Raw genomic sequence first — 18916 nt, 5'->3', positions numbered from 1 at the left:
GTAGAGTGCGAAAGATTGTATGGCGAAGCTAGCTAGTTCCCTCATGGAACCGCACAATTATGGTACAGTACGGCATGGCACATATGCCGGTTATGTGTCGTGACTCATGTGTCTCGTACTGTGACTATTCGTATGCTGTAACCATCTTTATAAAATTTGACATGGCACGTCATGCAAAAGATGCAGTCACGGTACAGCACAACACGTACATGGTTATACGAGTCACATGTAATTAGAACTGTTATATCATATTCATATAGTAAATCTTTAATAATTTGACCTAAATTATAGTCAAATATTCATGCGAGTCACGCAAGTCATGATTGCTCATGGCACGTTTGGGTACGACGTGACTCACATGGTATGATTATTCATGTGTCATGACAACTTGATATATATTTGGGTCACAGTACAGCACGGTACGTAAAAAATTTATTTTGATCACAGCACGACACGAGACTAAAATAACGTCGTATTAATCACAGTACAACAAGTTATGGTATATTTTTTCCACTCTATCAGATAGTCATAGAACCTGTTGAACTCAAAAATAGATCCGTTTACTTTTGTTTTTACGTCCCCAAAAAGGACCGACAAAAAATTAATAGCTTGTATTCGCTTGAATCGGCTTGATTTTTTTTTCCTTTTTTCAACTTTTGAATATACAATCTGTCTCGCTACAGCAAGTTGTCCCATTGATTCCCGACATTGCCCCTCATATACAGCTATCTAGACAAGTTGTATTCTCAAATCTGATGGACACTATTCTTTGGATCAAGATGGAGCTCAAATGGAATGTACTCATCTAACTATGTTTACAAGATACGTACTCATATCCGGAGGCAAAATCAATTGGAAATTCCAATTTTTTTGGCGGTGTAATGCTCCTCTAAAGGTGAAGATCTTTGCTGTGCTGGTTTTTAGAGAACGGATTCTAACTCATGATGTTATGGCACGTAGAGGAATCCAGTGCGAGATGCGATGTTATTTGTGTGACTCATGTGAATTTGAAGATGCAAGTCATCTTTTGTTCGACTGTTTGTATGCTCAGAGGGTTTGGAGAGTAATGGCTGCCATACTAGGCTATAGATTGATGTGCATGGGAGATTCGATGTCACAGACTTGGGATAGATCCCATAGAAATGTAATGCTTGCTGGTGTATCAGAGAAGGAATGGGCTACGAGATTTATATGTGTGTTGTGGTTTGTGTGGAGACAGAGGAATGAAATAATTTTCAGAGGGTCCAATTTACCAGTGGAGATTCTTTGTAATCGAATTAAGTTGGAAGGAGATCTATGGATGAGGTTTTGTAGAGGAGATTGCACAGAGAAGAAGTTCTAGTGTGTCGTTTATTGTTATTTTTATTCATTTTTAATTTTTCAATGCTGTAAGCTGGTAGCTTCTACCATGCCTCTCAAAAAAAAGAACTCGGAATCTTTTTACTGAATTTTATGAATAAAATTGATTCCAACACTAAATTACACTAAATCTGATACATAATATATCAGCTAAGAGTATCTCCATCCCAACAATTAATTAAAATAAATTTTTAAATAACTGTTAACCACTTTTTAAAAATTAAAGTTTTTAAAATTTCTAAACCTTTACATTTCTGAAACTATTTTGGAGTTTCTATTAAGTCACGTCAAAGTATAAATCATATATTCTAAATAATTTGAGTGGATTGTTTGGCCAAAAATCATTTGATCACATATTGGCCTATCAGGTGATAATAATATAAAAAAATAAACAAATTATTAGTATTCAAAATTCAATAGAAAACCTAACTAAAATGCAATTTTACATTTTTTATTTATTTTGATAACTATGTGGTTAATTATTACTATTGTCAAACAAATTTATTAACCATATAAATTATCCCGCGGCATATTTACTAGTTTTCACCTTCATGGGCTAACGGGCCAGAACCCACGGCCCGAAGTGAAAGATGAAAGCCCGAGTCCCACTAGACTCCCAGTCAAGACGAGTATTGGACGTCTACAAATACACATCTCGTGTACGAAAAATCAACACCTCAAACATTCAAATTTAACACTTCGTGAGACAATTAATGACACAAACAATATTCATATAATGTCTCATGTTGGGTCTATCGAATGACGCATTATTTAATACATATCCATGAAATTAAACTAATACTGTTGACATTTTATTTGTAAAACACAATTAATATTTAATTCTCATGCTAATTTTGTAATAGTAAACTAGTGTTTCTTACTAATTATCAAAGTTAAGAACAATTTAGAGTTATTACCATACTTTAATTACGGAGCTTCACAATCAAGTTCTCGACTAAAACCGATTCATAAATTTATTAAACTTGAGAAACAAAACGATATATATCATTCAATATATGAACAAAATTTTAGGATACAATAGTCTAGGGGAGGAGATATTAAGGATAAATAGGAGTCAGTTCATTTTTATTTATTTTTCAATTTTTTTGTATTTGTGTATAATTTTCTATATAGTTTAGAACAAAATATTATAAATAGAGCAAAACTAAGGTATGGTATGCTTATCAAGAGAGGTTGGTGTGCATATCTACAAAAGACTATCGGATTGACTACGAAGTACGAATTCAAATCATTAAAATCTATATACTTCGTGAGTGATGCATGTACATGCAAAAAATTTAAAATTTCAAGTTCATTTAGCACATGATTAAGTGGTCAAAATAGTGAATATTTTGTAAGTTGTTTTTTAAATTGTTTTATATATTTATTTTTCATTATTTTTTTGACCACTTTGATCATGTACTTGATGAATTCGAAACTTTAAAAGTTTTGCATGTACATGTATCACTCACGAAGTGCATGGATTTCAACAGTTTGGTTTCGTAATTCGTAGTCAATCCGATGGCCTTTTATTCACTGGTTTTAAAATTATATCAACCTAGTTGATTATTATCAAAGGTTTAAATAGCGTTTATCGCATCATAGTGAAATAACTAAGAAACAACGTTATATCCATATAACATCACTATAACAACATAATTTTTATGGTCTAAAAACACTATAACAGCACTATAGTATGATGCGTGCTATTTAGAACCTTGATTATTACTATTCTCAAACAAATTTATTGACAATATACCTTATCCTTTACAAGCATATCCACAAATTTATTTGTCTAATTTTGATTATCTTGTTTGGTTGTAGAAATTATTAATATCCCTTCCGTATATTAATAACACTATTTTTGTTGACCGGCAGACTCACAGTCACATTGACTACTTTTCACGTTCATAGACTAACGGGCCGTATCCCGCCCATTAGCAGAGCCCAAGAACCAGAGTGAAAGGTGAAGCCCACCCAAGCCCAAGTACCACTAGGTTCCAACGGGAGCTAAGGGTGTCCGAAAGACAAAGAGTCCAGATGCTCTGAGGTATCTCAAATTTTGGTTTCAAATTGGGGACCGTCTGAATGCTCGATCAGAATCTGGACCAATCTGAGCCGAGGTTGAATGCGTCAGTTTTCTTTAATAATCGTGCTTTAGCAGATCGGACGGTGTAACTATAAACCAAAAATTTGAGTTACCTTAGTTTCTGTAAATTACCACAGACATCGGACTGAGGTGGACCGTTCGATGTACCTCAATATTAGTGCTCTCGATTAAAAGGTTAAGATTTTAATCATTCTCACGAATCATAATGTGAATTGAATGATCTAGACCAAGTATACTCTTGCCAAATTGTTCGTTTTCTTTCCAAAACCCTAACCCCTCCTCCTCCCTCTTCCCGACGGCTCTCCCATTAGAGGAAGAAAACAATTTGATAAGGAGATAATGGAGGGTTCCAGTTATCAAATCGATCTTGGCAATCTACTAGCTTCCGATCCAAATCACCATTTCCAATCCATCCCTTCCTCGCGGTGAATTCTCTCTCTCTCGTTGTAGACTTGATTTCTGTTTTTGTATTTTTTCTCATGGATTTGTTGTGTTTTAGGGAAGAACTGGTGAGACAATGCTTAGAGAAAGGAACAGAACTGGTACAAGCAATAGCGGATTCTCTTTTCTCCTTGCCTTCCACTGAAGATCGTGATGGACCTCTCGTTAAGCTTCCTCCACCAATTACTAAACTTCCCCGGGAGAAACATGTAATTTGCTCCTTGTTTTCTTTTTGTTCTTTTTGTTCTTTTTTGTTTAATTGCTGTATGTACCATCCCAAAATTAGTATCCCACTGTTTTTGTTTCTTGTTCTTATTTGCAAAACCAGTTTAAACACAACTTGGTAATATAATGTTTTACCAGTATAATCGTAAGTTCATAACCATAGAATACATCCCTAATCAAAATTGATTAATCAGCCAGAAATCAAAACATGTGATAACCAAAAATTCAATGTGTAATCTCAGCATTCAATGTGTATTCATTCTTTCTATTTTATTTAGTTCCTAACAAATTTTGAAGTTTTCCTGCCTCCACCAATTACTAAGTTTCCCCAGGAGAAGCATGTAATTTGCTCCTTGTTTTCAATCTGTTCCTCTTTTTTGTTTATATGTGAAATCTAACTTCTACTCTCTCAATGTTTAATTGCTGTATGTTCCATCCCAAATTAGTATCCTGCTGTTTTTATTACTTGTTCTTATTTGCCAAACCAGTTTAATTCATTTTAGAGGACTGATTTTTCCCCCAAGTTTGCTTACATATTTATGAAATTAATGCTTTCTTTTTTTGATTGGTATATATATTTTTTTAATTTGCTGTTGCAGCTACCTAGGCCGAAGCCACCTACTAAGTGGGAAGCGTTTGCTAAAATGAAAGGTTGGTTTATACAAATTTGGATTTCTTTAGTACATTTTTTGGGACTCATTGCTAATTACATGATTTTCTTTTTGATATAGGAATCAAGAAGAGAAAGAAAAATAAGAGAGTATGGGATGAACAGACCAGTACATGGAAAAGAACCTATGGCTATGACCGTGTAAATGATGACAGAGATATTCCTATTCTGGCTGCAAAACCTACTGACGGTATATATCTTGTTTCTGTTTATATTTGTTTCCAAGCTAGAAATTATACCAAACTGTTACAGAGATTTACTGCACAGGAGGCAACTCTAAAGTTGGTTTTGAACATTTTGAATCAACTATAGGCATTTTATGGAATCAATATACATGTATTTTGTGTATTTCCAGAATATTATGAATAGAAAATATGCACAAGTTCGAGTTCAAATTGAATAAAAGAAGGAAAAACTGTCTCAAAGCAATGCTTGGTTTTATATTTTTTTTAAACTGTGCTCCTTTTGTCTAATATTTTATTTTTTTATTTTTGGGTTCTCTATAGAGGTAGGAGAGGATCCATTTGCTAAGAGGAAGGCAGAGAAGAAGGAAGGGGTTAAAAAACAAGAGAAGAATAGGCTTGAGAATTTGAAGCGATCTGCTAAGACTGGTTATTTGCCTAGGTTTAATTTTCTTCTCTTTTTCCCGTTTTACCCTTTTTGTTGTTTGTAGCACATCAATTGCTCTTTTCTTATTAAAATAAATAAACTACTGTTCTCTTTTGGGTAGTATTGAATTCTAGAAAGAATCAAAAAATTATCATTACTGGTAAATTACTGTATATCAATGCCCAATTTGTGAAATCCTTAGAGCATCTGTATTGGGATTTCTTTTTCATTTGTAAAAGTATGTGTCGCATTTCTATTCTAATTTAGAAAGTTTTTTTTTTTTTTTTATAGAAATCACTTTCTAATTGTTTCTATTGGCTCTCGTTTTCTCTTTTATAGTACGTGGCCACTAAAAGAAATTAAAAGTTAATTGCACGAGTGTGGAGGTTTAGAAAACTAAAATTAACTAAATATCTTTTTAGTACTTGACAGCTGTTTTAATTTCTTCTGAATTTTACTAATGTAGATGCTCTTAATTGCAGCATTTCTGTCATCCTTTATATTTGTAAAAAGAAAAAGAAGATAAAATCTAATTTGGATTCGTATTTTAACAATCGATCCGAACCATTCAACATGATATTCATATGAAAATGTATTTGGAGATCAAATGTTATATTTTTTAGAATTTTTTACTTTTTTTTTTAGATAGGTACAAAATCACTTGATCTAAAGATTCTAGACCATCCGATTTTTTTTTAGACCTATCTAAAAAAATTGTTTTAAAAAAAAATAATGTAAAATTTGGATTACAAGTACATTGTAAAAAATTATCATTACTGGTAAATTAATGTTGTCAATGCCCAATTTTGATAAATCCTTAATTGCCACATGTCTGTTATCCTTTATATTTGTAAGAAAAAGAAAATTTAAACCCAATAATTTAATACTTGTTTTCATTTCATTGCAGCCATATACAATTGGCAGCGACATCATTGCCAATTACTGGTACTAAAAAAGAGGTGCCAAAGAAAGCTAGTAAGAAAGAGTTGGAAAGTGTGGCCGGTATGGTTGCAACTTCTACTGCAAGTGGTGGTAAATTTGACAAAAAATTACCAGGAGAGAAGCCTCCAAAGCACTCCGGGAAACATAGAAAGGTGTGTATTAATTTTTTTTTATATTTTGTTTATTGTGTTAGAAACTGATTTAAATAAAATTTTGGTATTTTTTAGTTTGATCTTTCCATGGGTGATCTGATTTGTACCTGTCACTTGCTAAACTGAACTGAATTTTTTAATTCACAAACAACAGTTTTATGAATTTTTTTAAATTTAAAATGAATTTTAATAGGAAAGGCAAAAAAATTGGGTAGTTTTGTGAGTTTCTGAAATTGAGAAGGGTAAATTTGATATTATGAATTTTATAGGGGAAAGTACGTAATTTTGATGTTTTTGAAGGTTTACATGAAATTCATGCATTGAAATTTCCCCAAATTTTTAGTTCACCCAAGGAAGTAACAAACAACAATATTTCGGTTCAATCTATTTGGTACTGGTTTATATCAGTCAATACTGCTACAACTTGACTGGTACACTTATTTATTTTATATAATAGTCTCATTTCCTTCTTAATCAATGCTGGGTATTTGGGTATGTGTTTTTGAAATTTAGAAGGGTAAATATGATGATATTATGAATTTCAGAGGGGAATACGTAATTTAAAGTTGTTTGAAGGGTATACATGAAATTCCTATAAACAGCTATATTGCGGTTTAATCTGTTTGGTACCAGTTTGTATCAGTCAGTACTGTGACATTTTGAGTGGTACACTTATCATTTGGTATGATAGGCACATTTCCTATCTTAATCTCTGCCAGTATTTTTTTCCTGTATTATTTATTTTTTTTCTTTTTTTGACCGAACTAATTACAGTATTATTATTGTGTAGTTTCTGCCAAATGTGGAGGGTAAAGGAATGGGATCTAAAGAGAAGCAACAAACAGACAAGATACTTAACCAGTTGCTCTCTAAGAGTTCACACGAAATTCTTGATGTCAACAAGGTATCAAATTATCTCCTATACACCGCTTATATTCTTTAAATTATCTTGTAAAATCTAAAATATATTATCTGTTACATGTTTTTGACAAATTTAAAATTTATTGTTGTTTGTTGTTTAGGCTGTTACTATGTTTAATGTGAAGAAAGAGAAGCAAAGGAAGAGGGAAAAAGATGCAAATCCTGGAAAATCTGGCAAATTTAAACCCAATAAGAAATCGTTCAAGAAAACCCCCTCGAAATCTCCTGCAAAAAAGAAACCGTAGAATTATATTACTGGGGTTTTAAGTTTCCTGGTGAATTTTTGTTTAAGTTGCCAATTTTAGTTTTACCTTTTTTTGACTCGAGTTTGTACTATCTATTTATATATGAAATGCAAGTTAGGTTTTTTGAGAACAAGGCTTGAGAGTAACTGTAGCCTGCTGACAGCATCATTTTTGCATGATATTTAACCTGGATGCAAACAATAAATTTGCAAAATATCCAACCTGATTATATTTACAAATGTACAGATAAGTACGTTTTACGAAACTTTGAAATTGTTCATAAAATTAAGCACAAAAAGTTTGGTTTTGCACAGGACCAGTCCTGGATTATTCTTACAAAACATAACTTACTAATAATATGTGAAAAAAAAAGATGAGTCTGAATCTACTGTAATTCTGAGTGGAATTACATGATCTTGAAATCCCGATATCAAATGTTCAAATTTTTCTTTGCATGGATCTCAAAAATGTTATCGGAAAAATAAGTTTTTATGCACACGTCTAGAAAAAGACCAACGGTTGGAATCGGAATTACAGGCGAATTACATCAGATTTATTTTCGAAAAAGAAAGCGGCTTGCATGCAGAAAAATTTGATCTTTATTTTTTATTTTATTTTTCTTTCAATATTAATAGATCAGAGAAAGAACAAGCACATCGTAGCTGTTTCATACTATTCTTTTATTGTTAACACATCCAAACAAAATACAAGTATAATGAATACCGACATATTCCAACAAAATGAGCCAATTATTTGTGTTCAACTATCTTTAATCTTATTCATTATTCGTTTGTCATTTTCACCACAAAAAGGAATTGACCTAAATAATGGGGAAAAAGATCAATGGCAGGTGTAAAGCAATAGCATGTGATGTCGTTTAAATTTGAAAGAAATGCCACTTGTTTCATTAACAAACTGGTTCCAACTACAAGATAAAACAACTATTCTTTAACTATTCTAAAAGGCTAAAACTAGTACCACATGTACCAGTACATTATAAAACAGCTACAACCTAATTTACATCGTATTGCCTGTACCAGTTACTCATTTACAGACCAAGAACAGTATAAACAACAACCAAACATTTTGTAAGTCTTGTAATCTTGCAGAGTTCATGGAATTATCAATCCACCGGATCTAGCATGAGAATATAAAAAAAAAAAAGAAAGAAAGAAAGATCAGTACTGCTGTTATACTAACTGATTAATTTAATTCATATATTGTCATTGTTCACCAAGTGAGAATTCTAATACTATTATCAAATGAACTTTTTTTGAATTGAAATCAGTTGATTCTATATGTTTTCACTTTCCAGTTAACAACTAAATCAACAAATTTAATATGAAAATAGATTTTTCACTTACAATCCTTGTATATACATATTGGTATTCTTTGTAGATCTAAAATAGGGTAATTGGAACTTCAACATATTAGCACAAAAAATACCAGATCCAGCTTTTTACAAAACCAATAGGAATCCTGTTTCAAAGTCTCCCAATTTACCTGAGCGCTTCAATCTAACAAAGTTAAATCAGGTCAGATAAGTTAAAATAAAAGAATACCGACTTGATGAACTTGAAATCAAGAGATCAGTCGATGCTCTGATTTCATCAACAACAGAGGGAATCAACTGATCTTATAAATCGCCTCCTCTTCCTGTGACTCACAATGAACTTGAAATCCCTAAGATTCGGAAATAGTTCCAATTAATCTCAGATCCGGGATAATCAATCAGGCAATATAACAAACAGAAAAGCTGCATCGTTCTTGCAGGAAAGATAGATCAGATTGAATCGAATCGAATCAAAAATGATAAGATTTTCAAGATATCCAACCTGTCTTTCCTTCAAGAGCAATACAACAGATCTGATTTCATCAACGACAGAGGGCACCTACATCTCCAAAAATTGGCGATGAACTCGTCAGCCGTCTTCACTTAAATCTCCAAAAACTCGAGCTTCGTTCCAATCAAACGGAAAAGCTGCATCGTTCTTGCAGGAACGATAGATTGGATCGGATCGAATCAGGCACGATCAGATTTGCATTCTGTCCAACCTATCGTTCCTTCAAGAGCAATACAACCAATCTGATTTCTACAACAAATCATAGATCGGCACCCCTTGCTTTGATTCACGATGAACTCCATTGAATCTAATTAATCAGGTAATATAACGAACAGAAAAGCTGCATCGTTCTTGCAGGAAAGATAGATCGGACGAGATCGGATTGGATTTGGAATTGGAAGATATCCATCCAATCCAACCTATCTTTCCTTCAAGAGCAATGCGGCGGATCTGATGTGGGATTCAAGATATCCCAGCAGCAACTGGATAGAGGCATGGAACACGAGATGTGGTTTGAGGTGCTATATATACCCCGATTGGACGCTCCCATTGCTTTGTATGTTCATATTACCTAAGGTACCTTAAATGTATTGTTCGGATCCGAACCGTTAGATCTATTTAGACACGAATATTTGAGGTTCCCAGTTCTGATCGGATGGTCTAGATACAAAATCAAAAGCTGAGATACAACAGGGAAATAACGCCGCATGATCTGATGAGATATTTAACAACCGCATCGCTCAGAACACGACAGCCGATTTGCAATTGGATCGACAAAAAGAAAGATTAGCGGGCCTTGTTTCACTTACAAAACTGCAAATCGGTCCACTAACCTTTTTGACAACATTTGTATATGGGCCGAAGCCCATAGTGCATGTTCTATTAGGCAGTATCCAAGGCGAATTCACATCCCCTCAGATTACCTGACTGAGTACAATTAAATCGGACGGCTCAAGATTGGAAATTTTAACTTGGCACGAATATCAAAGCACAAATAATACTGGCCCCCTCCATCATCCCAAATAGGCACCGGCTGATATTCAATCTGGGCCGTTCATTTCAATTATTTGAGTCAGGTACCTGGGAGGATACGGATCCAAAATGATGACTCAGTCAGGTATTGCGCTGGATCTGAATTCCAAGCGTCACGAGAAGGAGAAAAAATTAATTAACAAAAGCAATGCAGAACGTACTTGAACGGTTGAGATTTGTGCAGAACGTATTTGAACGGTTGAGATTTTCCAAATAAACACTCAAATTTTGAGATATATCAGAGAGTACGAATTCAGTGTAAGAAGAGTTTGTATTTTAGAAACATCAATTTAATTGATTTTGTCTGGTAATTATGTAATAGACTTTATTAAGCTTGTTAATGAATATGAGGATATCCATATTCCATATTAGACATTTTACCTAAAATCTAACATTTGATTGATTTATTTCTAAAATTCACATGATTGGAATCTGAATATCTGATCCATTGATAGGCGCATTTAATAAAACAAAATATCTGAATTGCGATCCGCATTGATTCTACCGGAATTTAATATTGGAATAAAAATATCGGAAATAAATCTGCTACAATCCGAATTACATAACAGTAATCCTAAAATCTCTACTTTTCTAAATTCAACCGTTCAATTTTTTTTGTGTACGCATCTCCAAACAGTTGATTTTTCTGCATATGCATCTCAAAACAAATCGACAGCTGAATTTGAAAAAACAGAGATTTGAGGGTACTGTTCACATGTGAAGAATCGTAGCAGATTCGGATCCAAAAATATCTGACTGAGGCCCAAGCTATTAACACATGGATATCATTCTTATGTGTACCGGATAGGTGAATCTATTGAGTCACATAATGACAAATGAATTATTCAAATTTGATTCGGTGGGATCAAAATTTTGTGATTCAAGTATAATTCAATAAAAATTTGAAATTACACATTAAATCTAGATCGAAGATCTACAAGCGAGAAATTTTTTTGCAAATAATTCATAAAATCAGAAAAAGTTTATAAAATTTGTAAATTATTCACGAATAATTAGGTAAAAGTTTGGTTAACCGAATAATTCGTTCTTTTGTTTGCATGCACCTGAAAAACGAACTATTCATGAATTATTCGCAAAATAATTCGGATTAAGAGAATTCAGAAACATGATTCGCTACACAAAAGGCTTTACACAATTCTCTAGTACATAACATAATGCATTGCTCATGTGTTGCTTGCGGAAACAAATCTGCTGTGATTCTTGAGAATCACATGACCCTGTTTTTCCAAATCTATCCATTCATTTGTTTTGAGATTTGTGTATATAAAACAACAGATTTTGAGATTTGTGCATTTAAAAAAAAAATAGATGGGTGGATTTGGAAAAGCAGGGCCCTGTGATTCTTTTGAGAATCTCAGCAGATTTATTTCCGTTGCTTGCATAGTGACAAATGAATTATTCGGGTTCGGTTCGGCAAGATCAAAAATTCGTGATTTGGGAATAATTTGGGTATAATTCGAGAATGATTCGGAATTATTCGTAGTAGAAATCTTAGTTCTACAAGGGAGCAAAAAATAAAAACAAAAAAAATTAATTGTTCTTGGAAAAATTCGGAAAAAATTCATGAATAATTCATAAAATTCATAAAAAGTTCATAAAATCCATAATTATTCGGGTTTAATTCAATCAAAGTTTGGTCAACTGAATAATTTAGCGTTTGATTTGATATCATCCTAAAAAAAAATCAAACAGATATAATTCAGGTATAATTTGTGTATCTTGTCAATATGGTTGTTGTACCCGGTTGACTCTGTACCAGTTGGTAGTTGGTACAAAAAAGGATGGGCCCAGTGAAGGTGTTTTACTTTGTGGCCCAGTTCGAATTAAATAAGAGGTTACTGGACACTGGGATAGTGAGAGAACGAGTAGGCCGGGAAGGAGACAATGGGATCGCTGCGGAGGCGACTGGCGCAGCTGCCGTGGCGGATGGCAGCGGCGGAGGCATGGAATCCAACGGTAGCGCTGCTGGTCGGACTCAACTTGGGTCCCATGGACATCGGATCCCAGTTGCTCCCCTTCGTCAACGGTCTTTGCGCTTTAAAACTCATCCGCTCTTTCGTCGGCGAGTTCACTCTCGTACGCCTCTCTCTCTCTCTCTCTCTCTCTCTCTCTCTCTTCTCTCTTCTCTCTTTTTGAAACTAGACAAGGCCACCTATGAGATCCTTACAAATCTTACATGATTTTTTATTATAATTAAGGTGACTGACAAGGCCACCTTTATTTGACTTTAGAAATCCCTGGGAACTGGATATGATTTTTTTTGTGATGGGTGACAAAATGTATAATGCTTAAATAGAAACATATTTGAAGAACACAAGATTATAATAAAACATTATATAATGTATTAAAAAAGTTTTTTTGTTTTTTTCAAGGCCAGTGACTTTTATGCTTACTATTAATTCGATTGATAAAAATGTATTTACAATGTCAAATGATTCTAATTCTTAGATCTATTTTTTTATTCTCACAAAATCCTCTAAATTACTCAAAATTACTCTAATCAGCTTTAATCACCCTCTAAATTTCAAGGTCTATTATTTTACTAGATCTACTATTCTAATCTTATTTATTACTCATAATCACCTAATTAATACCTTAATCCCCATCTCGCTCCACGACTGGATCCGCTCTTTCGACCGTCGTCGCACTCTGACGACCAGATCTACTCTTTGAGCTTCAATAATACTGCGTTCTCGGCTCCGGTTGGCTCTCTCCCCTCTCGCTCATTCTTCTCTTTGCTCAAGGAGGTAGAGACGTGAAAGAAGGGAATGTATCGTTGTGTTTGAGATTTATTTTTTTCTAAAAAAAAATATTATAATTAAAATGAATGATGAGTTTTTAACATAAAAAAATAATAATGTGAAATATATATATAATCTATGGACTATATATTGCTCTTGACATACATTTGTCTATATGTGGTCAGGTGATGGGTCCCAGCATGTTGCCAACATTGAACCAAGCAGGAGACATACTTGCGGTGAACAAGGTTCCTAAGTGGTGGGGCCAATTCAATACAGGAGATGTGGTGCTGATGCGCTCACCAGGAAACCCTACATTGCACTTTGCCAAAAGGATTTTAGGGGTTGAGGGAGAAAAGGTCACCTATCTGATTGATCCTAACAATAGCAAGACAACTAAGACTGTTTTGGTATGACACTTAGCCTATGAATAATGTTTGTTTGTTGAACTTGGATTTCACTGGGTCGTTTTTTTTTTTTTTTTTTAACTGTGAAGTTGCGAGGGGGAATCGAACTCTCAACCTTTGAGTAACTAACAGTTCTAAGAGCTTTTTTAAACCAACTGTGCTACCTCTCTTTTCAGATTTGTGGAACCTCTCTTTTCAGATTTGTGGAACCTCTCCTTTCAGAACCGAAAATTACGTGAACAAATCCAAACGGCTCATCACTGCGTGTTTGGATGCAATCCCGGAAATAGCAAGAATAGCGCTAGCCTGGGGTTAGCGGTATTCCATTGTTTTGATGGGTTAGCAAGAACAACACTAACTTCAGGAATAGCTCTATTCTTAGGGTGATCCAAACATAGAATAGTGGAAAAGAATAGTCACTAATCTAAGAACAATGCTAACCCCATGTTATTCTTGACGATCCAAACGCTCCCGGTCTTATAAGGCAAATTAATTTCTGATCTAATAGCTTGCAGTGTTTATAATTCAACCAGGCTTGTGTTAATTTGTTACTCATGAGCCTTATGTTTTCCTATAAGGTGCCGGAAGGGCATGTTTGGGTACAGGGAGATAACATCTTTGCTTCGTATGATTCGAGAAAATTTGGGCCAGTTCCTCGAGGCCTTGTTCAAGGCAGAATCTTTTACCGGGTGAGTATATATTTTTATGTGCTGCCATTGCTCAACTTTGCTGTTAGTTCACTCTAGATTACATATTTGGTGAAATTTCTATGGTTCTAATACCTGTGTAAGTGTTGATTTATGTTTTGCCTTGTTTCCCTTTTATAGGTTTGGCCACCAGAGAAGATTGGCCCAATTGATTCAAAGGTGAATCCAAATGAACCACCAACTAAATGACTTCTTATGTTCATCCCATAGCATTTCCTTAATGTTTCGTTTTCTAGAAGTTTTTACTGACAAATGAAACATGCTAATTCATTAGGCCTTGCTTGTTTCAGTAAAACAAATTTAGTTGTACCAGTGACTACTTGATATGGTTAACATAGGTGTAATTAAGATTTCCAACAATCAAGTTTTATATTCAAGATCATTGATCACATTAGATTTTTGTATGAATTCATTAGGCATTGGCATGCTTGATTAATCTAATCAACAAATATTACTGAAAATACAATAAAATATTTAATGGTCAGAATACAACAGCTAGGATCGCTATCAGTCTAAGAATTCCATAACAAAGACCAAATTAATTTAGTTTAATATATTTATATTATAATAATTTGTTTAGAACCGGTTTAAACTAAAAGTCTAAGACCCGTCATATGCTTGGTTCATACTAAATCAATCATGGACTACCCACAATTAATTATTTCATAAACATACAGAATTCATATAGTCAAAACTTTTCCAGCTAGACCTTGAACAAGTCTTCTTTGAAATTGCAAAGCAAGACCTCATTACCGGTCGGTTCGGTTCAAACCGAAGTAAAATAGTCAAACCAGACTTTTTTTTTTTGGTATTCTTGATTACCTCTGTATTCTTGATTCTGACAAAGCATATTGAAAATGGAGATACAATTTCTGGGTGCACTTAGCAAAAGTGAAACAGGAAAACTTGCAAATTACACCCAATTCTGAAAAAAGGCAAAATATTCAACTGCTCTTTAGTCCAACGGCTCTTTTGAGTCTTGTATCTTATAAATAGGATTTAGAAGTATTGTTAATGTATGAGCAATCAATGAAATCTTTCATTCAATTCAATCTCAATTTCTGACAAAGCGTAGTCTTTTGAACTAGTATGTCCTTGACACATCTTCATAATGCAAAATATTCATTTTTGTAATCCATACTTTACCAATAATATATAATGCATAACTGGCCGCTTCAATTCAATCAAACTTAACTTCAATTAAACTAAGAGTTAGGCTGGGGTGCTATGGATAGCATAGTGGCCTCTATGCTACGGCTCAATATTTGAGTTTTCAAAATCCAAACGGTCGATCCGAACCGTTCATCTTATTCTCCATATTAATATCTGCTTGGAGACCAAATTTTAGAATTTTCTGAATTTTTTACTATTTATTAAGCCACTTTGAAAATCGCTAATCCAACGGTTTTACTGTTTTGTGCAGCCACCGTTGGATCAACAATTTTGTAAAATACTTAATAAATAGTAAAAAAATTCAGAAAAATGTAAAATTTGGTCTCCAAGCAGATATTAATATGGAGAATAAGATGAACGGTTCGGATTGACTGTTTGGATTTTGAAAACTCGAATATTGAGCCGTAGCATAGAGGCCACTATGCTATCCATAGCACCCCAGCCTAACTCTTAAACTAATGTACTAAAACTAATAAGCATATATACCACTTAACATACATAAGGTGAATTCAATTTGGTGCTTTTCTTAGCCGAAATAGCAGGGATAGCAGGGACTTTAGAGTGTAATATGGTTTAGATCATACTGTTCTTTGTAAAGTTAATGGATTTGATTAAAATAATAGCATATGGGGTGTCAGATGTTGGTAGAATATAGATTTTCTTCAGCATAAGAAAAGTTACTTCAGTGAGGAATTTCATCAAACAGTTTGAGAGCAATGCAATTATTACAAAAATAAACTTGTCCAACGGATCAGAGACAATTAAAATATTGTGAGCAAGATATATAATTATAACAAGTTTGCAGCTATTACCAAATTAAATATGACCAACCAAAAGGGACTACAAGCACCCAATACCTAATTACCGAATTGGCTACTTATACATCAGCCTTATTCCTTGTCAAGTATTCCGCTATCTAAAGAGGCAATTGCATCTGTTATGATTATGTAACCAATGGAAAGACGAGAGCATGTCCTCTTACAAAATACAACCACCTCTATAAAGGGCTCATCGACGAATTTGCGAAATCGTTTCATTGTATGATAACCAAAAACAAGTTGAAAGTAGAAGCAGCTCCTTTGTCTTCATAACTTTTTAACTATTCTTGCCCAGCCTATCTATAAGCATTAGGTGTGTACCCTTTAGAAATCATTTCATGCAGCAACTCCTTTGCATTCAAAATTTCACCTTTCTTGAACAACGCATCAATAAGAATGTTATAAATAGTAGCATCAGGCTTGCACCCTTTGGAAATCATTTCATGCATCAACTCCTTTGCCATTGTAACTTCACATTTCTTACACAAGCCATCTATAAGAGTGTTATAAGTCACGACATTGGGCTCGCACCCTTTGGAAATCATTTCATGCATCAACTCCTTTGCCATTGTAATTTCACCTTTCTTACACAACCCATCTATAAGAGTGGTATAAGTCACAACATCGGGCCCGTGCCCTTTGGAACTCATTTCATGCATCAATTCCTTTCCCTTGGTAACTTCACCGTTCTTACACAACCAATCTATAAGAGTGTTATAAGTCACGACATTGGGCTCGTGCCCTTTGGAAATCATTTCATGCATCAACACCTCTGCCTTAGTAACTCCACCGTTCTTACACAACCCATCTATGAGAGTGGTATAAGTCACGACATTGGGCTCGTGCCCTTTGGAAATCATTTCATGCATCAACTTCTCTGCCTTGGTAACTTCGCCGTTCTTACACATCCCATCTATAAGAGTGGTATAAGTCACAACATTGGGCTTGTGCCCTTTGAAAATCATTTCATGCATCAACTTCTCCGCCTTGGTAACTTCACCGTTCTTACACAACCCATCTATAAGAGTGGTATAAGTCACGATATCAGGCTCATACCCTTTGGAAATCATTTCATGCATCAACTCCTCTGCCTTGGTAACTTCACCGTTCTTACACAACCCATCTATAAGAGTGGTATAAGTCACGACATTGGGCGCGTGCCCTTTGGAAATCATTTCATGCATCAACTCATCTGCCTTGGTAACTTCACCGTTCTTACACAACCCATCTATAAGAGTGGTATAAGTCACGACATTGGGCGCATGCCCTTTGGAAATCATTTCATTAATCAACTCCTTTCCCTTCGCAATTTCACCTTTCTTGCACAACCCATCTATAAGAATGTTATAATTCACAACATTGGGTTCGTACCCTTTGGAAATCATTTCATGCATCAACTCGTTTGCCTTCGGAATATCACCTTTCTTGCACAACCCATTAATCAACGAGCCATATGTATTAGTATCAGGTATAAACCCGGCATGATGCATCTGTCTATACAAACCAAATGCATTAGCGAGTTGACCCGCCTTACAAAGCTCATCTATAACAATGTTGTACGTGATAACACAAGGTTCACACCGACCGCCATATTTAACCATCCTGAAAAATAACTGAAGGGAAAAACCAATCTTGCCCTTGGAGCAAAGACCCTTGATAAGAATGTTATACGAGATGACTTCAGGTATACATCCCAACTTAGGCATTTTGTAAAGAACAATAGCTGCAGCCTCACTTGTCCTATTCTCAGAACAAAGACCCTTGATTATTGGACCAAATATCACGGCCTTAACCGTGTGGTTCTCTTTGAGAAGCCTTCCGAGAAAACAAAAAGCTAGGTCGAGACGATTCGTTTCGGCACAATACTTAATCATGAGACCATATGTATAATCATCAGGACTATTTCCATCAGTTTGGGTTATAAGGTTGAAGAAGGAATAAATGGCAGGGTCGGAGTTTTGAACCAAGGCAGCCAGGAGCACATTGAAGGGACGGATTGAGGTTGGAGGATTCTTGGAAGACAACAGAGAGTGATAATGCTCTAGGATCTCTTTGTAATGCGAATTAGTTGCAGAGTGTGGTGGTGGTTTTGGTTTGTTGTTGATTTGGAGGGGTTGAAATTTGGAATTGGGGATGGCATAGCAGAAAAGACAAAGGTCACGACGAGAAATTGAAGGTGAAAGGGAACAGAAAGAGGTGAGGGACAGCACGGGCATCATCTTCTTCTTTCTCTTTTTTTGTTTTTTGTTTTTTGTTTGAGCGTTTCTTTGTTTAGAAAGAGCGCGGAGAAGATAAAGATTGAGATAAGCAAGCGATGGAAAAATTGAAATGGAAGGATCAAAAGAAACTTGAATTAATCACTTATTTTATTAATATCTCAATCCTGGGCCGACATTTCTGGCCCAAAATCCTAAATTGGCTAATTGGTAAATTATTTGCTTTCTGTTTGGGCAAACTTAAAAAGACATTTCTGTAATCAAATTCTCTTCTGCGCTGTAT

The 18916-nt window shown here is 34.6% G+C and overlaps 3 protein-coding genes and 1 long non-coding RNA gene across 4 annotated transcripts; 2 read left to right on the top strand and 2 right to left on the bottom strand.

The window, feature by feature from the left end:
• The first annotated feature begins 3704 nt into the window (after positions 1–3704).
• Positions 3705–7807, top strand: LOC144560194 (ribosome biogenesis regulatory protein (RRS1) family protein). The gene is made up of 8 exons (XM_078309374.1): positions 3705–3894; positions 3969–4119; positions 4735–4786; positions 4867–4995; positions 5312–5429; positions 6322–6508; positions 7299–7412; positions 7531–7807. Exons 1-8 carry the CDS (start codon positions 3809–3811, stop codon positions 7672–7674), a joined length of 981 nt encoding a protein of 326 aa, XP_078165500.1. The 5' UTR covers positions 3705–3808; the 3' UTR covers positions 7675–7807.
• Positions 7808–8545: 738 nt separating this feature from the next.
• LOC144560188 (uncharacterized) lies at positions 8546–10022 on the bottom strand. Its single transcript, XR_013513348.1, has 2 exons — positions 9510–10022; positions 8546–9357 (listed from the first exon to the last, which is right to left on the bottom strand). It is a non-coding gene; the product is annotated as an uncharacterized LOC144560188 (long non-coding RNA).
• A 2400-nt stretch (positions 10023–12422) lies between these two features.
• LOC144569566 (mitochondrial ATP-independent inner membrane protease subunit 1a-like) lies at positions 12423–14855 on the top strand. The gene is made up of 4 exons (XM_078320292.1): positions 12423–12647; positions 13498–13722; positions 14298–14408; positions 14547–14855. Exons 1-4 carry the CDS (start codon positions 12456–12458, stop codon positions 14613–14615), a joined length of 597 nt encoding a protein of 198 aa, XP_078176418.1. The 5' UTR covers positions 12423–12455; the 3' UTR covers positions 14616–14855.
• A 1279-nt stretch (positions 14856–16134) lies between these two features.
• On the bottom strand, positions 16135–18709 carry LOC144560177 (uncharacterized). The gene has a single exon (XM_078309363.1). The coding sequence runs from the start codon at positions 18634–18636 to the stop codon at positions 16714–16716; it is 1923 nt and encodes a 640-aa protein (XP_078165489.1). The 5' UTR covers positions 18637–18709; the 3' UTR covers positions 16135–16713.
• Positions 18710–18916: the final 207 nt, after the last annotated feature.

The sequence above is a fragment of the Carex rostrata genome, chromosome 1 (assembly GCF_964058835.1).
Source record: "Carex rostrata chromosome 1, lpCarRost1.2, whole genome shotgun sequence".
Lineage (NCBI taxonomy): Eukaryota > Viridiplantae > Streptophyta > Magnoliopsida > Poales > Cyperaceae > Carex > Carex rostrata.
Note: the sequence above shows the minus strand (reverse complement) of the source record. Positions and strands in the feature narration are given on the sequence as shown.